Genomic DNA, 24,763 nt, shown 5'->3' with positions numbered 1-24,763 from the left:
TATTTCAAACGTTTTTGCCACTAGAAGACACCTGTAAAGTGCGACAGGCAGAAGAGGCGTCGAAGATTTGTCACAGTTTAACAAAACTGCCACAGGAATCATTAAGGAATTATGGGACAATTAGCTTTAAGAAATATGCCTTTTTATGTAGCATCAAATGCTCAACATCAGCTCGTGCAGGAGGGAAAATGTGGCAGATCAATCTTTAACTTTTCTTTAATCAACATGGGGTCCAGCATGTAGGCTCCACTCTTAGCACGCTGCACCTCCAGCAGACAAGCTTGTGGCATACCTCTAGACATGGTGTAATACTCCATGATGTTCTGACCAGACCAAATATTTACATATATTTTTAACACCAGATCAGATGGACTACGCAGTATAATATCTTCAAGTGAATTCTAAGAGATAAAACTGTTTATTGCCTGTTATTAGAAGGTTTAGTGCTGTGCGGCTGTGCTGGCATTAAACAGAATTTATAGCAAATTGTCTCATCACATCACAGCACTCTCGACTTTCACCTGTCTGTTACTCTGAGAGACTTCTTTAGTTTTCTTCATTTTTGGAATGAAAGGTGCTCATCCATATTAACCCACCGTTTGGAGACTAAAGGGATTTATTTATAGTTTACAAGCTCATGAATAAGCAAGGAGCTTACCCTGCAGAGTGGAGGTGGTAAATACCTTTCAAAAACCTCACTTACATAGAACCAGTCCTCTTTCAACTCACGTCTGTTACTTTGTAAACATGGAAGTGTTTCTTCTTAGTCTTTTATCACATAGTCTCTACCTAAGCGCTCTAACTGACACTGACACTCACATTCATATAATTCAAGGTTTTTGTCTGTATATGCACGTGTATTCGAAGTTATAAAATTAGGGACATTAATAAAAGTGTCGTCAATTTACTCACCATTTTCAAAAGGAAGTATACACAAAGTATACAGTTTCCTCATTAAAAACATGTAACTTTGAGCAGTAGTGAGCTATTTTTGTAACCATGTTCTTTTATTCTGTGTATGAGTCAGCCTTTGTATAAAATGTGGGCTATAACACAAGTAATATATGTAACTATGCATTGCCTAGACCCTGCTGTTTTGTTTTTTTTTTTGTCCTTAAATGGCACACATTCCAAGCCGATAATGTCTTCTTGGGTAAAAACAATGTATTGTTGTAGAAGTTTTACTACGAGATAATGAATGCATCGTCCTGTACATCAGACATTGAATTCCTGCCACCCACATGCAGACATATGGAGGAACGTAGTCTTCCAGACACTTTCTCATAAACTATACAAAAAATTTTTTTCAACCAAAATGTAAGAAGAAAATGGTTTTCTTTTTACATTTTGGTCTTAGTTAGATAATCCAGTGGACATGTAGGAGAAAGTAAGCAGGGAAATGACGTTAAGCAGATGGAAGAAAGCTATTCAGTTTAGCAAATGCGAGGATAATATGAATTCAACCAGTAACCAAGGCAACAGAGTCTTTTGTACATGGTCATTTAATAAGCCAACATTGCCAAGCTTGAACTTGATACATTATATTTAAAAGAAAAATCCCCTCTCGCTCCTGCAGGCGGTCTATCCTTTAAGCTCGGGTCCTCTGCCAGAGGCCTGGGAGCTTGAGGGTCCTGCGCAGTGTCTTTGCTGTTCCTACGACTGCGCTCTTCTGGACAGAGATCTCGGATGTTGTTCTTGAGATCTGGTAGAGCCACTTGCCTAGCTTGGGAGTCGCTCACCTAGCGCTCCGATTACCACTGGGACGACTGTTACCTTCACTGAATCGATGTCTCGTTCACTCCTGGCATACAGCTTGATGTCATCCATGTAGAGGAGGTGGCCTACGATTGCATCATTCCACAGTCAGTATCCGTAGCCAGTCTTGTTAATGATCTCATACGGGTTCAGGCCTATGCAGAACAGCAGTGGGGGCTGAGCATCTCCTTGGTAGATCCCGGACTTAATGCTGACTTGTGCTACGGGCTTGAAGTTGGCCTCTAATGTTGTACGCCACATCCCCATTGAGTTCCTGATGAAGGCTCTTAGGGTCCTGTTGATCTTGTACAGTTCTAGGCATTCCAGGATCCAGGTGAGGGGCATTGAGTCATAGGCCTTCTTGTAATCAATCCAGGCAGTGCACAGGTTGGTCAGTCAGTGTTTTGCTCCTCTGGTATTCTTGCCAATTCCTTTCTGTGCCCTGCTCATGTATTGTAGCCATGTGCCTGATCATTGTCCCGATTTGTGATTGAGGTGTGAGACAAACAACCAATGATTTTATTAAACACACGTGTGGGAAGAAATACACCATCACAATCCTCAGCATAAATCCCCACTAGAAAGCATACTTAAAATGTTTCATATGTCAGGGTGTCACACCCCCTCTTGCGTTAAGCAGATACATAACATGCATAAATTACAGTAACCACAATTCTTTTGTTGACAACCTTTAGTCACTATGATGCCTGACAGGAGCTGCCATGTGGTACTGAGGTAGGTTTTTGGCTGAACCATGTCAGGGCCTGGTGCTGTCCAACTCTTCCTGCCTTTCTTGGATGTCTGCCACCGTGATGGTTACTGGACCCTGTTCAGGGAGGTTGCTGCTGTAGCATTTGTGTTGTACCTCATCAATCTCCAGCTGTGAGAGCAGTTCCTTCTTCCTAATGTTGGAACACTGAGCTACTAGTTGTTTTGCCGTCAATCTGGATCCTGGGTGTCTAAGATTCCATAGGTCACTCATGCTATTCATGTAACCCGTTCCTCTCGGATTACTTGTGTAGTAAAATTCCAACAGCACCCTATTTTCATCTCTTACCCACCTATGCCATCTTGTTCCAGAAGCGCACTTCTCATCAGCGTGTCCTGATTCCTCAACACCTGACGCGGACCTTGTTAATCTGGGCGACATCCAAGCCAATATGGACCTGTACTGGATATAATATATGTATAACTATATCAAAGTGGAGATTTTTTTTATGGCTCTAATTCCTATAACCTTTGAATTAAAAGTAAAGCTTAAATCATTTCCTGTTAATTTTAACATCTTCTGTGGTGGCAATAAACAACTCTAACATGTAGATGTGCACCTGCAAAGCTCTGCATAGCTCCAACACAGCGTCAAAGCGTCACCATGCTAGAGTTATGAAGAGAATCATTAACACTATTGCAGTGGAGATGTGAGTGTAACTTTGTACCTCCTCTAATGGCTTATTTACTGGTGCTGAATATATTAAAATACATCAAAACAGGACGGTGTTAACTTGAGAGAACACAGAGAATAATTCATTATTGTTACATGTTTTTATCTCCTCACTGAACATGGCAACACATGCTATGACACACACATACCTGGAAACAAAGTATCTCCTATTAAGGGTCTGTTTGAATGGATATAAATGATGCATGGTGAGATCAAACAGAAATGAAGCTGTAGACCAGGTGGTTTATGGGAAAATCTGCGACTCGATAAGATCTTTCACGCCTTTTTTACTTCCCCTCCTCTCCATTTTGGAACAGAATGGAAAATCAAAATCAAAAAGCTATTGTGTTGCTATTCATTTTTTAAATTATTCTACTAACCCTAACCCTATTCTACCCACTTCTGTATTGTTTGTTTCACTCAAGAAGAATTATGTTGTTCCCGTTTTAAACGCCTGTTTCACAGACATGCATTCACAATAGGCCGCTATTGGATTAGTATTCTTGTCCCACAAGTAATTGCCATGCCCTAAATATTTGCTGTTTAACTTTAATTACTCTAACCATTCCTCAGTGGAGGACTGGGACTCTCTTCTTTCTGGCATTTTGGATGCACAATATAGGAGAGCAGATGTTTTCCTCTAGGACACCATCTCTTCTTAGACCAAGTGCTTTGCTCAATCCTAATATGGGAGAGTGTGAATAGCTCTCTTTCAGTTCACGACCCGTTCTTTAGCCATTGCATATTATTTGGACACGTCCGCTTTCCCCTGATTGTTAAAGGGCCGTCAGAGCTGATTCACCTTTAGATTCATGTTGAAACTCTGTGACATCTACCTAGGGAGATAAAAGTGAAAAGTAAGAACCCTTTGATTGGGATTTCAGTATAGCAGGTCTGCCTTTAGTTGGGCGATAGCATCTGTCTAGTTTTGCTATGGTGGAATATTTTTGCCCAGAGAGATTACTAAAAGCATAAAAGAGGGATGCAGCAATCTATATAATGTTTAAACCAATAAAACATCTAAAACATAATAGAAATTAATATCATTAGGTTTGTCAGCGTGTACATGTATTTTATCACTTATAATATAAATGCTTTATTATTTTTTATAGTTCATGTTAAACACCTTATAAGCTCATCGACACCCTTTCTTCTGCCTCTTTTAGTCACCAAACAAGCCCACCGTTCCTCAGGAGAAGATCCGACCTCTGACCAGTTTGGACCACCTCCAGAGCCCGTTCTATGACCCAGAGGGCGGAGCAATCACCCCTGTGGCCAGGGTAGTGGTGGAACGCATTGCTAGAAAGGTAAAAATTTCATCTGTGTGAATGTGTTTAGGGCTTCAAATAAACACAACTATACATTGCAGCTTTTTACTGTGGTGAGACCTTAAAGGGACCGATTCTTACACTGTTGTTTAATATAAAAATTTGGCAGAAACAGATGCCTGTTAGGTGAGGGCTGTGTGCGGACAGGGATAGGACCCAAGGTGCAGACTCCCGAGACAGATGTGAACTCAAAACCGCTTTAATGTTAAACTCAAATATAACATAACTGGAAACAATCAAAATAAACTAACACCGGAGGACTGACAGAACACACAGCTTGGTAAACGGTAGATCGCGACACTGACATAGAGAAACACAGGGCTTAAGTACACAGAGGGAGCAATCAGGGAATGGGTAACAGGAGGGAAACACAGCTGGGGCAAATCAGAACTGACGAGACAAAAGGAAGCGTAAACTGAACACACTGAGATAAGACAGAGACCTTCAAAGTAAAACAGGAAACACATAACACAGACTCACATGCAGGCACTACAGAGGGAACAGAGACGTGGGACCAGGACAGACACAAACACTGACTGAACACGGGGATATAGGAACTAAGGATACACAGAGACGCGAACTAGACAAGGGGATACAGGTGATAGGGGAGACAGAGCAACTAAAGAAGACAGAGACATAAACCATAAGACGGAACTTAAAGAAACCAAAGACTAAAAAGTATAAATAATATAATAAACTCAAATACCCTGGGTCAACGACCCAGGCATCCTAACAATGCCAATAGCGATTTTGACTTTGGCTCTTATCTATTTTACATGTACTATTTTATGTGTACTATTTTACGTGTACTATTTTACGTGTACTATTTTACGTGTACTATTTTACGTGTACTTTCACGCCTAACTTATTTCATGTTGAAATAAGGGAAATTTGAATCCCAACCACAAATAAAGGCACACAGTTTAATTCATAGGAAATTATGTGAAATTCTACTGTGGTTGATGCCTTTGCTGTAGATCAGGGGTGTCAAACTCAAATACACAGTGGGCCAAAATTCAAAACTGGAACAAAGTCGCGGGCTAACATTAATATTTATTGAAAAAAAAAAATCTCCCTCCAGATATAAGAATGAATCTTTTCTTATGGACTCAAATAAGTTTTGCTGGAAAACTGAATATGGAACAAACAAAGCTTAATACTAAACAATATAAATATTAGCTGTATAATACCAGTAGGCCAGCTCTAATAGTAATTTGGTGTGGCTTCGCGGGCCAAATGTAATTAGGCTGCGGGCCAAATTTGGCCCGCGGGCCAGAGTTTGACACCTGCTGTAGATGGTTAAACTTTAAAGTTAACATAAAAAAAGTTTTGAATCTGACTAATAAAAATGCCAGTCACACACACACACAGCCATCAGTGAGCTTTTTATGTTAATTGTGGGATTTGTTAGAATCTGAGTTTGTGTTGTAATAATGGTTAGCAAAGCCAGTGAAGGTCAGCAGATGACAAACCTGCTTGCAAATTAGCTCACCAGCACAGGTACTAGTCTTGCCTCATGTGACCCATGCAGTTTTTCCACTGCTTTTTGAAGTATCATAAAGCATCTTTACATTCCCATGCAAAGATACTTCACTGCAGTGAAGATACTGAAGTATCTATGCATGACAATTAAAATTATCCCTAATTACAGGGACCTTTGCTGGACCTTGTTTTAGCTCCTTTTCCCTCCCTTTAGGCCAACCTTTTTCCTGATTGGCTGGCCCTCATAAACAAAAGATTTCAGGAGTAGGTGGGCGGCTGTAAGTGTGAGATCTCACTGAGATCATAGAGAGCCAACTGTAGAAAAACTTTTTGAAATGAAGTACTTTGAAGTAATTTATTATTTAAAATTCATATAGTACGTACATACACAGCAGAAAAAAGGGTAAATGAATAAGCGGTCTGCCTTAAATTAGTGTTATTCATCCTATGTTAAACTACTATTTTTAACTTCAGAAATAAAGTCTCAAAGTCACGCTTTGTCAACATGCTTTTGATAGTGTTTAAGTGTGTGGTCACATCTTTCCTCGTGTGCACAGGGGGAGCAGTGTAATGTGGTCCCCGACACCATAGATGACATAGTAGCAGATATCGGACAAGAGGAGAAGGAGACAGGTAAACACACACTCACATACATTCTTTCCTAATTAAAGTTGTTCAGGGAAAGACCCCAAACAAGACATAGTAGATTACCTGAGAGCCTCAGTGTTTAACTAATTATTCAAACCCCATGATTATAAGATATTGCATTCCTGTGCTTTGAACTTGCCTCTTTGTTCGCAAAACTTTTACTTTAACTATTAAACCTTGTTCCTGGCAAAATGAGCAGCCACAATAGGGATTCAGTGTCTTCAGATTATCAAGGACGCACGCACAGCTCATTACAGACACGACTGGTATCATCTGAGACTCAGATGGAAGGTCACACAGTCATAACACACATCTGCCAGGGCTTTGTCTCCACCCTGCTGTGTGCAGGTGGGCGCCCCACAGCTCCAGACCCCCACAGTTGCGTCTGGAGCAAGCCCTGCCCTTATCAAACATACCTGATATTCTGTGATGCAGCAGAGATGCTTTCAGTCTGGACACTGATGGCTGAGGCTCTGCACATGAAAGCTGTTTGTGAGAGTTAACTGTTTGGCATAAAGTCATAAGACGTTCATTATGACGGTTATGACAGTAGTTCTATTTTTATTCAACCATTAAACTTTATAGAAAAGACAGTTATGTGAAAAAGTTTTCACAGGACTCTGTTGCGTCTTCTACAAATTGTTAAGAAGGAGAATTAAGATGATAAGTAGAAGCAAGGTGTTGCTATTTAAATCAACCTGATCACGAGGTTTGCCTTCCTCTGTAAAAGCACAGGTTTTTGTTTTAATTCAGACTCTACAGGACTCAGTCTGGATGTTAAATCTTAAAGTTCATGATAGTAGGAAAAAGAAACATCAGCATCTGGACAAACCACAAGCCTTTTGTAACAATGTCCTTTGGACAGATGAGACCAAAGTAGAGATATTTGGCCAGAATGCACAGCACCACGTTTGGAGCAACCCAAACACATCATTTCAGCAGAAATGTTTAGTATCAACTGTCAGCACGGTGGTGGAGGGGTGATGATTTGAGCTTCTTTTGTAACCACACGACCTGGGCAGCTTGCAGTCATTGAACATAAATTCCTCTGGACGCCAAAGTATTCCAGAGTCAAATATGAGGCCATCTGTCCAACAGCTTGTTCCAAACAGGACAATGATCCCAGACACAGCAGCAAATTTACAACACAATAGCTGACAAAGAATTCAATTACCCAATCGAAGTCCAGACCTAAATTGAAGTGCTGTGATGGTACACAGATGCCTGTGGTACCTGTCATGTTTGGGTCAAATCTAATAGATTTACAAATTAAAACACTCATAAATATTGTGTTTTACATCTGATTGCCTCAAGGCCTTATGACATCCTGCACACTTTGCACTTGAACATTTAAAAAAGTGATGATCACCCCCCTTTTGTTGAATTTTGAGTGTTTTAATCAACCTTGTTGCATCTGTGGTGTTCATAGGAAATGAATGGGAACTGAACGACCAAATGAAAGACCCACTGAACTGAATTTGGTGGTGAAAAATGTTTGTTATGCTAATTTAAGAGCTATTAAAACAAACTGGTCAAATTTGACCGGACCACTAAAGTAAGGGGTGGGGACCACAACTGAGAGGTTGTCCCCAGTCCACCTCTGTCCCAGTCCACATCAAATGACTGACTCAACTTTGTAAAGAAGAGTGGGCCAAAATTTCTCCTCAACGATGTGAGAGACTAATAAAAGTTGTATAAAAAAATGACTTCCACTTTCAAATTTGAGATGCCCGTCAATCAAAATGAGATCTAGATGAATGGCTGCACGGAGGGTGTTTCTTTTTTCCCACCCAGTGTACAGTTATTAAGGAGGAAATTACAGAAAGGAGGCTGTAAATATGTTTTCAGTGCTGTTTTAAATGGCAGTCTGTAAGGACTGACACGTTTGTAGACACTGAAGCAGTTTTTCAGATCCAGAGGTTACTGCCTGCTGTAACCTGTTTTTTAAATCCTGTTTTTTAATGGTTTAACGGTTTTTAGCCCATATATGGGTTGTCGCATGACATTGTTTATGCTGCACGTAGATGTTTTAGCCTATTTCTACTAGAAGTGGCTTTGAGAAGAGGGAAGGTTTTTGCCCACACAGCAGAATTCTGCCACCTAATGAATGTCTTCCTCAGTCAGTCATGAGCCATTTGCTTCTTTCCCCTCCTCTGTTCCGCTACCTGTCCTCGCTTTCTCCCTTATCTCTGCATGAGATGACACTACAGAGACGAGTATCTATTTGGGCTGATCCCCCAGGTCCACCTGAAGCTTTGACGCTTTCGCTTATACATCAGCTCAACGCTCCTCTTACCTTCCGCTTAGTGTTGGCAGTTCCTTTCTTCCCTCATTCTCCTGTCATTACACTTTATCCCAGAGAATTGGACCCACTCACGTTTGTCTCTGTGGCCTGGCAGTATATTCTCTCTCGCCTCTCGTCTCATTTTCTCTGCCTTTCTGAAGCCCTGAGGGAGCATTATTAATTGAAGCCAGTACCCCTGCTACTTCTTATAGCTCTGCTATCACTGATAATTGGACAGGACATTCACAAATCACACTCCTCTCCAGCTTCTCCCTTCAGCTCCTTTCTCTCCCCCTCAGATGTCACTTTGTGGCCTCTTGTGGTCGACTACCTGTGGTAATCACCTTTGGATGCAGTTTTTATACAATCAATGTCAGTGCAGTCCCTCACCCCTCCCACTGCATGTGACAAATGACTTCAGCAACTTTGCTGGAGTGAAAGGGAAAATTAAGTTTTGCAAAAGAAAATTTATTTGCTGAAAAAAATGAAATTATTCTTCTCCCAGTCATCCCAATCTTTCTCTCGTAGATGACACACCTGAGACGTGCATCTACTCAGGATGGTCTCCCTGGTCAGCTTGTAGCAGCTCTACATGTGAAAAAGGTCGCCGGATGAGACAAAGGATGCTGAAGGCCCAGCTGGATCTCAGCGTGCCGTGTCCCCACACTCAAGATTTCCAGCCCTGCATGGGCCCAGGATGCAGCAGAGAGGGTAAACACACACACACAGACACACACAGGTATTATTTGACAGATAACTCATGCAAATACACTCTGCAGTTTTTAAATGGCAGTTTCATTTATTAAGGGAAGAACATTATTCAAGCCTACCTGGCTCTGTGTGATAAAAGTAATTTGTTAACTCATGAATTAAATGTGACTAACCACTTTTTTTCTTACTTTCACTAGCTGCACCTAAGACTGATTACTGTCACTTGAACCGAATCTAACAAAGTAAAGTAGGTTAAAAAGAATCCCTAAAAGCAACACATAATACCACAATCGAAAGAAACAGCTGAGAATATTTAAGTTTGAGATGTAGTGCTCAAGTTTTCTTGTGGTTTCTCTGAGCACCGCTCCGACCTTGGAGTGAATTTGCAAGGACGTGAATACCTGGGAAGATTGTAGCATTGCGTCAACACACCCTTAAATTCTTCACACCAGCAAACTGCAAAAGCTTTAGCTTTTATAGAGATCATCACACTTACTGATGATCAGTTAATCAGGCGCATTTGATTAGCAGCACCTGGCTGCTACTTAATACTACTTTATGGTAGTTTCATTCTATGGCCCAGAATAGATTACATAAAAGTTTTAAATTGATTTGCATGTCATAAAGTGACATAAGATCCCCAAGCAAAGCATAACTAGTAAATAGGGATGGGTATCGTTTAGGTTTTATCTGATACCAGTACCAAACCGGTACTTTTGAAACAGTGCCGGTGGTTAAATGGTGCTCGAACCGGTGCTTAAAGAATGGAGAACACAAACTTTGTTCTAAAACGTCTTATGTTTAGCTGTTTTTTTGTAAAAAGATAACAATGTTAGCCTTTTCTGCAGCTAGAGGGCACATATTGTATCACTCTTGGCTGGAAGCAGTGCTTAAACAATGGAAAAAACACAAACTTTGTCCAAAAACCTCTCATGTTTAGCTGTTTTCCACTTTTTCTTTGGTCATTTTAGCCTTTTTGGCCAGGGTGAAGGGAGTATCTGCCATCAAACAAGAAGACAGCCGCATGTAACTTCGATGGTGTTTGCTAGTTCACCTTACATGCATTAATGTAATAACGTGGTTACTACTCAACGTAAATTACACAGAACAACATTAAGCTACTCACGCAGAGAAGAACGGCTGCTGCCATCATCATCATTTCTGCTACACTGGCAGGGCTAGGGGCCAGGACTCTACTCTTCGGGTTCTTGGGGGATGTTGCTAACTAGGGGTCTGATAACAGGCACCACACCAGCAGTAGGTACGGCGCATTTCTCGGCTTTAAAAAAAAAAACCGCTATGCGTTGCCAGGTGTTTCATCAGTTACCTCCTTTACACAGTATCACAGTATCAGCTTAAAGCACTTGTTGCAGGCTGCAGAGTTTGCATCTTTTGCTGTGAAGTACAGCCAGACTTTTGACCACTTCGCCTTGGGCATTTTTAATCTGTAGCTCTGCTCTAAAAGAACCTACGCACCGGGGCCCGCCTACTATACTTGGAAACGTAAAATGATTGGCTAGAATCTGAAGTGTATCACAGCTCAGGAAAAAAAAGCACCGAAATAAAGCACTGAAATGTGCGCTGCTTTTCGGTCTGGTTACTACCGTTTATGTCAGAACCGGTGCCATAATGGCACCGGATACCGGTACCCATCCCTACTAGCAAATGGTGGCAGGAAACCAGGAGGGGTTCTGGCACACTCCTCTTTATAGAAGGTCTCTAAATCTTTTATGTTGCTTCAGCTCTCTCTACAGATTGTCCATAGGATTGAGGGCTGTTGAAGTTTTGTCTGCATTAATAATGGAGGCTTTAGAAGAGATTAAGATTTCTCAGCCAGATTTATTTCAGTAAATATCGGGTGACTGTAGCTCAGGAGCAGGTCAAATACTGATTGGAAGCTTGGTGGTTCGATCCCTGGCTCCTCCAGTCTGCATGTCAAGTGTCCTTGGGCAAGATACTAACCCCAAGTTGCTCTCCGATGCATCCATCGGACTGTGAATGTGTGCGAATGTTGTTAGAAAAGCACTCAGTTTAGAGACAGTACTTGTGTGATTGGGTGAATGTGGCATGTTGTATACAGCACTTTGTGCACTCCGGGAGAGTAAAAAAGCGCTATATAAGAATCAGTCCATTTAAATAATATTTATACAGTTGTGTAGAAGGACCTCTAATAACCCTGACAAAATGCAAATGCACATCATTTTTCATCTTCCTTATTAAATTTAAAGTAACTGCTTTTGAATTCCTTCTGAGGACGGCCAAAAGAGAAGATTTTTACCTACTAAAGAGCCCTGATTCTACAATTCTACAAATAACATTATAAAAATGATCTAAAATACAAATTCAGAAGTAAAAAAAAGATGTCCTTCACAGTGTGGAAAATAGACATTTATTTCATTTATTTGTTTTCTCCTACTGTAAAAGTTAAGAGCAACTCTTGAGTGGCACTAATTTAGATTTCTTTAATGTCTTTAAATTGTGACACCATTACTTTTAATTAAATACCTTCTTATACAGTAAATTAGGCATTTTAATTAAACATCGTCCATCTGTTTTTGACACGTCTGCCCACATGCTGTGACAGCAGAATAATTAAATGTCTATATTCTTTCCAAACACATGCAGCACACGTCAAAACAAGCTTAAATTGTTCTGTTAAAGCTAATAAGAACAACTGGAGGACTGTTTAAGTATCTGTGCAACACAACTAAATGAACTCCCTCTTAAAAATGTGCTTTTAGAGTTTTGGACTTCTGGCTTCCAGTATGATCTTGTTATTGGTCCTTTAAGCCAGTACAACAGAAACAAAAGATTTAAAAAATTAAAAAACATTTCTGTTATATAATGTCTGTTTATTTTTGTGTTTATTGTTATATTCTCGACCCTTGTTTCATTTCAAAAAGGTACGTTATTATGACTAGTAAGTTTGCCACAAGCCAAATCAGCATTGTTTGTGTCTTCCTGCTGCCCCCTAGTGTAAAATAAATTAAAAGTTGCTGTTAATTCCTTGAGTGACATAAATCGGCTCAAATCTCAGTTTCAATCTGATCTTCAACTAAATGTACTACTGCAGTGAACACATTCACAAATCCTTTAAGCATCTTTTAACCAAGTTATCAACATAAATTACGATCTGTAATAATAAATAAATATAAATTTGTCAGGTGTTAAGATCCCCAGTATGTAAAATGGCACTAATAATGCTGATAGTGTATTTATAAGGCCAAATGGTATTTAGTTTGCGACTTTCTTGGGTCCAAAAGTTTGAATAGAGATTTCAGGTTAACCACAATTTTGAAATTTCATTCAGTTGTTAAAAGTATTAAAATTTATTAAAGATGCTAAAGTGTAATTTTTGAACTCTGATTAATCACTAAATCACTAAAATTCCAAAAATGTTAGGACACTGTGTAAAAAGTAACTATAAAGAATTCAACGATTAAAGTCCAAACTGTACTCACAAAAGAACAAATATTTAAACTGAGACATTTACTTATGTCATAAAATATATTGGTTTATTTTGAATTTTATGACCGCAACATGTCTCCAAAGTTGGGATACGGAAACAGTGTAAATGAAAATGTAAGTGGTACTGAAAACCAACTCATTAGCTTAACTGGCAACAGGTCAGTAACATGACTGGGTGTAAAAAGAGCATCTCAGAGAGGCAGTTTCTTCTTTGCTTTATGCACATCCACATTGTGCCTTTGCAGATGGTCAAGCTGCCAATCAGTGCTGAAAGGTATATACAGGTTTTAGAGGATATGCTCCCATCCAGACATCATTTACATGGATGTCTGTGTGTATTTCAGCCAGAATGAAAACTACGACAAAGAAGACTCAGTGCTGTTGAAAAGCTAGAATCCTGTATCAGAAAAGAATGAACTGTTGCTAACTGTGGTTAAACAGTTAGCAGGTGTTTTCTTGACATTTTACACAGGTTGTATAACCAGAGTTATATTCATTGATGTTAAATTGTTAAGCATTTTCAACCTGTGCTCTACGACAGCAATAATCAAAGCAGCCAACACTCACTTGTCTTCTGCACCCAGAGGAAAGCTGGGGAGTGCTGAACTGTTTTTTACCTCACTCTGCTCCACATCATCAAACCTTAGCAAAACCAGTATGTTGGCATGGTTACACATCAGTGCCCCCTTAAAATGGTAATGCCAGATAGATAAGTTGGTTTCTCGTGGCTGGTTTGGAAAAATAAATCTCATGTCCGATGGAATAGAAATTGTAATGTAAGTGACTGAATGTATAACTAACATGACAACAACCATTTTTAAAAATGCTTCAACAAACTAATGAGTCTCTTCTCTTCACAATTTCAAATTCAGTCTGTTAAAAAAGCTCATCACACTATTCAAAGATTAGCTTTAGCAGGAAGTTTTTGTATTCTGTAAAGGTGTCCTGACCTAAAAAACACAAGTGAAATGCATTTGTGTTCCCCTGAAGAGAGGGCAGAGACCTCACTACAGAAAACCTGGACACTACACCACCTGGGCTCATTGCTTTTTCTCTTTGCCATTAAGCCGAGTCATCATTTCACAGCTACGACATTGACTACTCTGGCTCTCAGTCTCATTACTGAAATGTTCAGCTTGTTTCAAGTGGACCTAAACCTAAACTTAATAGCGACGAAGTTAAAAATATAATAATACACAAACAATAATTACAGAAATTAACAGAGCAACGACACGTGGAATGTCACAGTCACAAATTGTACTAAATGAATCAAAACACAATTTTGTAATATTGCATTAAAAAAAGTTTGCATTTCCTGTGTCCTAATCCTTTTAGAGTTTGAGACATTAAAATCGGATCAACAAGAGGGGCAATCAGTGAACCCTCGAAATAAGCAGATTAAAGCTTCGCTATTTATCTTATTCCAAAAACAAACCGCACTCAGTGACTCTGGGTGGTTCATTGTGGCTTAAACCAATTGAATTTTGTTCCCTTGGTTATATTTCACAGCCCGGTGAAATTATTTTCTACCTAAATTCCATTGTGACAGTTTAGGTTATTGTTATGAGGGATTACTGTGCGCTTATGGAAGGAAACAGGTGGCACCTTTGTCATTAAAAAGTGAATCTCCAGCTAGCTACTATGAAAGCTCCATTTGAGAAAAAGGCCACGCATATCTGAAGATATGTTTATATAGTTTCATCAAGGGAATATATGACAAAATACAGGAAATCCCTAATCACACAGAGTAAACACTGGTAATTGGATACCCTAATTACTTCACTCAAACATAAAAGATTATGTGGATCAGGTCTTGGTGCCGGATGGCCTGCTGCATCCAGGATACTTAAATCAGGATTTGATTGTGTTTATCTCTAAAAGAAATCAAAGCACCGTGCTTTCAATCTTATGTTAAAGCTAATAAGAGCAAGTGGAGGATTGTGTATGTGCGGGAAGCCAATTATCAGTCTGACACAAAGTGAGGGCCCACACACACAAACATATTTACTAAGCTGGCAGTTCACGCTAATCTAGGTTATCAAATTACTTTCAACTTTTTCCACATTTCTTTCCTCCTACTCTCAGTTTCTCTTTCTTCTTGCCAAATGAGAAACTTTTTCGTCTGATTTCAGTCAGAGTTGATGGACCTTTGCTTAAAAAAAATGACAGCAAGCACACAAACAAGCAGAAAACTTCGGAAGTTTGCTTTTACCCGTTTTTCGGTGAAGTTGTCAGTTTGGAACAAATACTGGGAGGGAGTAAAGTCAGCGCCTGTCTGCTCCCCACCCACCTCCTCGCTCTTCTTCTTTTGCTCCCAGGATGTCTACAAGGCCTCAAACTAGTGAAGCTCCAGCTGTTCAAGGCTCAACAAGCCTCTAACACACACATGCACACACTTCCACCCCTCACTACTCCTCTTATTGATTACCAGCCAGCAACATGGATAGCTTTTTGTTCCTGAGCGCCTCTCCTTTGTTTTCATTTAGCGCTCCGTTAGTGTGCAGTGGGAGATGGATAATTGCAGGGTTCATGCTGGGGCTGGATAGAGGCCGCCTCCAAGGGTGATTAATATTCCTGGGAAATATTTTGGCTCTCTAGAGGCCTCATCCAAGCTTCAAATACCTGTATCTTTTATTAATGATTCACTTCGCTCTGCTTTATTAGGCCACCTCTGATAAGTAACACTATTCTCAGTTTGGTAGGAGGCTTATACTTTTCCAAAAAGAAGAAAAAAAGAAAAACCCATGCTAAGTTGCTTGAAGTTCATTCGCTCCTTCTTTTAAAAAAATTCTTACAAAACGATCTCTTTGTATCTGACTCCCTTTTGTCACTTTTGATTCACTGTCTTAGTCGCTATTCTCAGAAGAGGTGTTGGAACAAGATGGCTCATACAGCGTCTCTCTGTAAGTGAAGAACAGGGAGATCCCGAAGCACCATTCTGGCTAATAGTGATAAAATATACCAGAGTGGAACCTTGTTAAGTTCGAGAAGCTGCAGTTCACTTTTCAGCTGATACACAGCGAGGTCATACATATTGACTTCCACTCCCTGAAGGCCCCTGCTGTGAATAAGACTGTCCCTCAGGCAACTCGCCTTATTAAAAGAGAGTTAAGGCAGTGTCCGAGGAAGGGCTTTTTTAAAAGTGACACTTTCAACTCTGAGATGACTGAACAGTCTGAAACCTAAGCAGCTGTGGGGGGATTCTGGTTTGGTGTGTAGAGAGAGAATCCTGTGACTCAAGTGCTCCTGTATGGATTCTTTTTGATGAGGACCTCTTGACTGAGATAGTGAAGCTGAAATAGCTCACTTGGGAGAGTGCTAGACTGAAGATCTGAAGGTCCCATTCCAATACTGGGTTTTAGCAGCAGAAAGGCTACTTCTGCAGAAGGCACAGGTGGGACAATAAAACACGTTTCCTATTGAAATTACTTTTCTTTGCATGCAAATGTTGGGAATTTTTGAGTCTTTTTTCCGCAATGGTTTAAATCTTCTAGGATAAAATGTAAAACATCTAAAGAAGCTGACATTTCAAAAGCATCTTCTGAAAAAATGAAATGCAGTGATTTGTGTAAAATTTAGGAGAGCTATTCCTGAACTTAAAAAGAAATTACACAAAAGCTTGTCTAAGAGAATCCAGGCTGTGACAAAGAATAAAGGCACTCATATCAGATACTGACTAAACTTATTAGAATTATACAAACTCTGGTTTTGCCTTATATACAGTATTTCCATGTATGTTTGTAAGTTTTCAATCAATAGGTTTTTCCATTTCCCCAAAGGTGGGTAAGGTGAGCTGCTTGTTATTGTTTTAGTGTTAATATACAGATAATTTAGCTTTTAGGCTCCGTTGATCTCATTCCAGTAACCAGCTGTGCTTTGCAGCGGCTGATATCAGCTACCTCACTGTCATACAGGCACAGGACAGCATGGTGGCTTTTTGTTTTCATGGCTGCCACTTGTAAGTCAGCAGATTTAAATAAGGACTCTCTTTAAAATTTAAAAAACTGATTTCCAAAAATCTGACCTTTAACCTCTCCATGTCTCTTTTGAAACAAGGAATGTTCACAAGGAAAAGTATTTTGGCGACAGTGTATGTTTTATGACGTCTTGTGGAAACAGACTTCCAGAGTGTTACTTTTATACTGCATACACTGCGCACAAATTACAACACTGAATTTTGCTCAATTACAAATGCTGGTGTTTACTCAGTAAGAAAAACAAGTTGGTGGTCGTCTGCTTTCTCTTCCTGCTGGACAGAGCCCTCGACGTGCATGATGTCAGAGTGGATCAGCTGGTCGGCCTGCAGCGTGTCCTGCGGGATGGGGATGAGGTCTCGAGAGCGATATGTCAAACAGTATCCCGAGGACGGCTCGCTCTGCCAGCTCAACACTGAGGAGACAGAGAAGTGTGTTGTCAACGATGAATGCTGTGAGTCTGTTTTTTCTCCCGTATGAACAGATTGACCCAACCAACCAAATTAACAATGCCTTTAATTTGAGCCAGCTGCTACATTTCTTTTTCGCACAGAGTTTAATGTAGCCTGTCGTCTTTAAATTAGAGCATCTAATTTCACCGTGTTTAATATGCAAAATAGTCCAACCAAAAAAAGAAAAAACGTTGTCAAAGAAGCATAAAAGAACAAAGTGAAAAAATAATGACATAAATGAAATAAATAATGCACATTTAATTGGTGAATAAGGTGTATTTCATGGCCGTAACATAGTTTAGAACACATGTATTTATGCTCCTAATAAAAACATGAAAGTAGCAGCGAAGTTACTTCAGCAATTTTATCTGGATGTTAGCATTAACATGCACTGGTGCCAGAAAATGTGTGTAGCTGATAAGGAAGTTGTTCCTATAGAGCCGATATAAGGTTGCCAGATCGTATCTGTTGGGTAGGATATATGTGATTTTTCTCTGAGGGCATTCAGGCAGCCATTTCTGATATCCATTTTGAAACAGAGTGGGGGGACTGGACTTCTCTTAATGCAGTGCACTTTCTGCAAACATCCATCTGTCCATCTATCCATCCATTATCTACTGCAAATCCAGGACTAGGTCATGGGGCAGCGTTCTAAGCAGAGATGCCAGACTCCCTCTCCTCACCAACACCTCCAGATCACCTGGGGGATGTCAGTGGTTGCATTACACCTACTTTACACACCAAGAAATGTTCTCCAACTCTCACTTTGGGTTACAAATGTAATAACATAAGTAAAGTCACTTACATTTTTACATAAAAACAGGTTTTAGAAGTAGTAAAAAGTAAAAATGATGTGTTTTGTAGTCTAGGAGGAGTCTGACTGGCTCAGATCTCTGAGATCAACAGACAGAGGAAGCTTTTTATAATTCCCCCTGTAGTGTGGCTGAAGAGTGTGTAACTTGATAAACAGTAATAGCAACAGAGGTTATGAGCTAACTGACCCACATGGATGCCTTTTGTGCCTGAGTCTTGTTACACTGTCCATGCCAGTGGCTTCATTGCCGTAGTGTCTGTTGCTTCTTTGTAGTTTGATAGGAGTCGATATTGCACTATTTGTGATCATCTTTGTTTGTGATGTTTTTATTGAATTCATGAGAGACACGCTGAGCAGATATGGCTATTCAAGGTCGTCAGACTTCTAGCTTTGTTCCTGGTATTCACTAAGTGAATGATGGGGAAGGTTATCTGTCTTGTATAAAACATGTGCTCTGTATTTGTAAATTTGGAGAGTAGCCTGTTTTATCTCTTGAGTACATTTGCATATTAAAGGAGCAAGGAGTTTTTCTTATTAATGGTCAGAATTAAGTGGAAACTGAAGGAGAGGCAGATCTATAAGCTCTTTATAAAAATACAGAATAGAAACCATCGTATTTACATCACAGTGATGGCTTTTTTTTAGGTTTTTTTAAAGGCAAAAAGAGTGTTTTTTCTCCTACTTGTCCTCTATTATTGATCGGTCGGTCAAATTTGCACAGTAGTTATTCCACTGTGCTTAAAATACTAACATATATTAACTGAAAGTGAACTAACGATACATTTTTGCCGTAAATGTTCAATTTTGAGCTGAAACTAATGGATGGAGATGGTTTTTGTATTCTGTCCTTCCAACAGCACCCAGCAGCTGCGTGGTGACTGAGTGGGGGGAGTGGGATCCCTGCAGCGTCACCTGCGGGATAGGCATGAGAAGAAGGGAGCGTATGGTAAAGATGCCCCCTATAGATGGATCCATGTGTAAGACCGAGGTAGCTGAAGTGGAGAAATGCATGATGCCAGAATGCCGTGAGTCAACAGTTGCTGTTTTGTCATATGTTGTTTTTTTGCATGAGCATTTGTTGGTATATTAGCACTTCATTTGCATTTTATTTTAGCTGACTGTAATGAATGAGCAAATACTATAATTACGTGTGTGTATCACTTAAACCAGATACCATCCCCTGCATGCTGTCGCCTTGGTCGGAGTGGAGTGAGTGTAGTGTCACATGTGGACGGGGGATCCGAACACGGCAGAGGATGCTGAAGTCTGATCCTGCAGAGTGCACTGAAGAGCTGGAGCAGACAGAGAAGTGCATGCTTCCTGAGTGTCGTAAGTGCTCTTTTGTTGTTGTTGTTGTTCTTCTTCTTCTTCTTCTTCTTAGGTAGATACCGGGTACAGCTCACACTCTCACATCTAAAACCAGTCAAACACAAAAGAGCGCTGAAGATTAAACGATCCCTGTTTGCATTAACTGAACAGGATTACATGAGAAAAGTGGAGACTAAATATTTGAAAGTAATACAGAAAGCCAGAGTATATTAATATAGTAACTAGTTACCTATTAATGCTAATATCTGATCACATCAGCTCAATGCATTTGGAAATTTGGAGGTGGTCAAGATAACCTGCTGAAATTCAAACTGACCATTAAAACGGTGACTAACATTGCTTTAAGTGACTTTATATTTCAGAAACTGCTGATCTACCAGGTTTTTCCCACGTAACTATCGCTACGGTTTGCAAATAATAGTGGGAAAAAGAGATCCAAATATCCGATGAGCAGCATTTCTCTGTGAGAAAATGCCTTGTTGATTCCAGAGGTCAGAAGAGAAAGGCGAGAATGCTTTAAGCTGATAGGAAGGCAACAGTAATTCAAAATAGCCACTTGTTACAACCATGGGATGCAGAAGAGCATCTCTAAACTCGCAGCACATTGAACTTTAAAGCAAATAGGCTACAAAAGACCACATCGAATGCCACTCCTGTCAGCTAATATTAACAAACTGAGGCTATTTTGCACAGACTCACCAAAAGTGGACAATAGAAGACTGGATGTTCTGATGAGCTCACCGAATCTATGCCAGAAGGAGTTAAGGCAAAAGAGATCCCAATATGATAAACTGTGAACTGATTCCTGATTTTTTTGTGTTTTCATTTCAACTACAACTTCAGCTGATATGTAATAATGGTGTCCTTTCTACAAAGATCCCTAAGAATGCAGGAAATAAGAGTCTCATCCTCCATATTTCCTCAGATAGGACCCTGGACTTCATCTGTGCCCCTCCTAATGCTCAAACAAAACCTACCCCCTGAGGTATCAACCTCAAAAGTCACATTTTGGTCAGGCTTTAATGATATTACTAAGAAAGGTGTTAAAACGTTTTTTTTCTTTTCTTTTCTTGTTTGACTATAGAAGGGGCTAGTTAATCAGGGTGTCAGTGATTTCCTCCAGGACTAAAACAGTGGCGCTGCCACACTTACTAGACATAAATCACACACAGCACAGAGTCATTCCCATCTTCATAGCCAAAGAGTAAGATTTATTCTCCTTGCCTACAGTGTATTTCAGTAATTATTTAACATGCCCCCATCACTTTTTCTCAGACTTGGGGACTATGTGGAGTCATATGTCATTGCTTAAGAGCTGAAACTTGCAGAGCAGGGGACTGGCAGAGAATTGACAATAGTAATCACTTGCCTTTGAGCACAGCAAAAATTTTTGGTATGATAAATTAGTCACAAACCGTTTTGTCGTGTTGAAGATGTAGCAACTTTGCATGAAATGAATTCAGCCCATTCACCTAAATTGACCACATGCCACATGTGACTAGTAGCACTATAGTGTGACAAAAACATGACTGAACACCATATTGGATTGGTCATTTCCAATCACGATATAGCATGCACTGCTGGCTTTTAGAAATCTTTTATCTGCATTAACTTTATAATTTTGGTATAAAAGTGAGCAGCTGCCGTGCTCATTAGGAGTTGATCTGTTTAATGTGAATACACTAGTTGCATGTACATCCAGACAGACACAAAAGTTAAGTCTTAGGCTACGTTCACATTGCAGGTCTTAATGCTCAATTCCGATTTTTTGATCAATTCCGATTTTTTTGTCTGCTTGTTCACACTATAAATAAAATGCGACAGCAAACGCGCTCTAGTGTGAACGCTCAACGCGGCCCGCATGCGCAAAAGAAGACTTCACACACAACGCACTCTGTTTAGACCCAGAGCAAACAGTATTGTTTGACTGATGGCCGTTAATATAAAGACTTCCGACTTTACATTTCCCAATTTTTGCTTTAAGTTATTTTGTTATTTACATAATAATGTAAATAACCTAATAATGATCCTTATTGCTGTTTTAGAGGAGCGGTGCTTCAAAGGATAGTTGCAGATTTCTGTCAGAATCTGCAGATTATACAGTACAAATAAAGTTATCACGTTTCTCCAACGTTGTCTTCCCAACAGTTTCACTGACATCTACACGGGATGGCCAGGAAGCGTTCGCGATGTCTTCTCGGGCGCTTCTCCGGTGCTGATAATTGGCGTCTGTCTTGTGACGTAAAAGACAGATTTAATGCGACATGACCGTTCAAACAGCAGTCGCTTTCTAAAACATCGGATATGTATCGAATTCAGTACCACATACGAAAGTGACCCAGATCGGATTTGAAAATATCGGATTTGCGCCGTTCACACTGTCAGACCATGATCAGATATGGGTCGCGTAGGGTCAAACAAATCGGATTTGATGCGCTTTCGCCTGCAGTGTGAACGTAGCCTTAGTTATCAAATTTCAAATTCAAATTCAAATTTTATTTGTCACACACACACAACCATACACAGTATGACATGGGGGTGAAATGCTTGTAGCTGTACAATGCCCGACCATTAAATGACAGAAGAAAAGTTTTACAATATTTACAATTTACAGTTTACTACACAATTTACAAATTAACTTAGGAATTTACAGTAAAGAATGTGCAAATAGCAGAAGAGATTATAAAGATTATAAATTATAGGAATTATAGGATTATAGGAAATGTGTGGTGGTGCGTGTGGTGACGTGTTTGGGAGAGTCCAGTCCTACACCTGGTTCAGAGCCCGAATAGCCTGTGGGAAGAAGCTCCTCCTCATTCTCTCTGTTTTGGCCTTAAGGGAGCGGAAGCGCTTCCCAGACCTCAACAGTGAGAAGAGTCCATTGTTGGGATGGGAGAGGTCCATCATAATCTTCCTAGCTTTGGACTTGCACCGCTTGGTGTAGATGGACAGCAGGTCAGGGAGCTCTGATTGAATGATGCGTTCGGCTGAGCACACCACTCTTTGCAGATCTCGTCTGTCCTGCTTGGTGCTGTTCCCAAACCAGGTGCAGATGTTTGCCGTCAGGACGCTCTCGATGGTGCAGGAGTAGAAGTTCTTGAGCACCTTCAGTGGCAGATGGAAGTCTCTAAGTCTTCTGAGGAAGAAGAGACGCTGACGGGCTTTCTTAACCAGGGTGTTGATGTGACAGGACCATGACAGGTCCTGAGTGATGTGGACACCCAGGTATCGGAAACTGTCCACTCTCTCCACTGGCGTGCCACTGATGATAAGGGGTTTGTAATTCCTCGCCTGCTTTGTAGTGAAGTCCACGATCAGCTCCTTAGTCTTGCTGATGTTTAGGAAGAGGTTATTCTCCTGGCACCAGGTCTCCAGGTTCCTAATCTCCTCCAGGTAGGCCGTCTCGATGTTGTCGGAGATCAGGCCCACAACAGCAGTGTCGTCAGCAAACTTGACAATGGAGGTGGTGTCGGATGTGGCTACACAGTCATAAGTGTACAGTGAGTACAGCAGGGGGCTTAAAACACAGCCCTGAGGCACTCCAGTGCTGAGTGAGATGGAGGGGGAGACTTGTTTTCCCACCCTCACTGATTGGGGTCTGTCTGTGAGGAAGTTGAGGATCCACTGACACAGTGATGAGCTGAGTCCTAGATCCGTCAACTTGGTGAAAAGCTTAGAGGGAATTATTGTGTTGAATGCTGAACTGTAGTCCACGAACAGCATCCTAACATAACTCCCTCTGCCAGTGTCCAGGTGACTCAGGGATGTGTGGACCAGGTGAGATATGGCATCGTCTGTGGAACGATTAGTCCGGTAAGCAAACTGAAGTGAGTCGATGGTGGCAGGAAGTGAAGAAGTGATGTGATCTCTCATCAGTCTTTCAAAACACTTCATTACAACTGAAGTCAGTGCTACTGGACGGTAGTCATTGTGGCAAGCGGGCTGTTGTTTCTTTGGAACAGGAACAATAATGGACTGTTTGAAGCACGTGGGAACCACAGCTTGGGCCAGGGAGAGGTTGAAGATCTCCGTGAACACCGGTGCTAGCTGGTCAGCGCAGGCTCTAAGGACCCGGCCAGGGATTGCATCTGGTCCTGCTGCCTTCCTGGTGTTCACCCTCCTGAAGGTGTTCCTCACGGCATGCTCCGTGATGACGAATGCATTTTCTTCACTGGTGCACTCCGAGCACGCGCAGCCGTTTGTTGTTTTAATTGCTGCGGCGTCGAAGCGAGCATAAAACGTGTTCAGCTCATCAGCCAGTGAAGCATCTGCATTCATCATTGAAGAAGCTGGTCGTTTATAGTCCGTTATAGTCCGCAGTCCGCAGTTAGCATGGTGTGCAACACTCTCTTTTTTCCAGACTCTTTGTTCTGGGCTGTAACTGTAAATGTTCATCAGCACTCATGGTGTCATGCTGGTGACAGCACTGAATCAGGATCCAAGCAAAAACCAAGAAAGAAATGGATATAGAAATAGAAAAATGGTATAATAATAATATTTAAGGGCTATGTAACAATGAACCGACAAAGTCAAGACAAAAGCACACTAAGTAAACGCCAGGGAGAAGATAATGAGGTCAAGTGAGCTCACCAATCCTGGAGTAGCTCTTTTTAAATTTTGTGCCTTTATTCCTGTCTTTCCCTCCATGTTTACCTTTTCCTCTTCTCTTCCTTTTTTCCTTCCATCTATCTAGCTGTCGACTGCATGGTCTCAGAGTGGACAGAGTGGTCAGAGTGCAACAAGACCTGTGGTAAAGGACACACCATTCGGACCCGTATGATCAAAGTGGAGCCACAGTTTGGAGGCAGCTATTGTCCTGAGACCATCCAGAGGAAGAAGTGCAAGCTCCGGAAGTGTCGGCGAAAACCGATTAAGGAGGAAGAGGTGCCAGGTTGGTCGTGGTAGTCTGTTGAAACTGCTTCATGTAGCATTTAGACATTTTAACGAGCCGATGTTTTAGATGGTTAGTTGTTTTATTCCAGCAAAGCAATTTAAGTCAGGACTGAGATACTAGACAAACCCTGATATGTCCATCTGCAGCTGTTTGTTTTTGGTGGCATGGCTCCATGTGGGACCT

At 40.7% G+C, this 24,763-nt stretch overlaps 1 protein-coding gene across 1 annotated transcript in view; it reads left to right on the top strand.

The window, feature by feature from the left end:
* Nucleotides 1-24,763, top strand: part of spon1b (spondin 1b) — a 118,239-nt gene that overhangs the window by 90,418 nt on the left and 3,058 nt on the right. Inside the window, exons 9-15 of the mRNA XM_026172776.1 lie at nucleotides 4,363-4,503; nucleotides 6,564-6,639; nucleotides 9,467-9,649; nucleotides 17,375-17,545; nucleotides 19,215-19,382; nucleotides 19,528-19,686; nucleotides 24,380-24,577. Of these exons, the coding sequence (XP_026028561.1) occupies nucleotides 4,363-4,503; nucleotides 6,564-6,639; nucleotides 9,467-9,649; nucleotides 17,375-17,545; nucleotides 19,215-19,382; nucleotides 19,528-19,686; nucleotides 24,380-24,577 (1,096 nt within the window). The remainder of the gene's footprint in view (nucleotides 1-4,362; nucleotides 4,504-6,563; nucleotides 6,640-9,466; nucleotides 9,650-17,374; nucleotides 17,546-19,214; nucleotides 19,383-19,527; nucleotides 19,687-24,379; nucleotides 24,578-24,763) is intronic.

Source organism: Astatotilapia calliptera, chromosome 7 (genome assembly GCF_900246225.1).
Source record: "Astatotilapia calliptera chromosome 7, fAstCal1.2, whole genome shotgun sequence".
Classification (NCBI taxonomy): domain Eukaryota; kingdom Metazoa; phylum Chordata; class Actinopteri; order Cichliformes; family Cichlidae; genus Astatotilapia; species Astatotilapia calliptera.
Note: the sequence above shows the minus strand (reverse complement) of the source record. Positions and strands in the feature narration are given on the sequence as shown.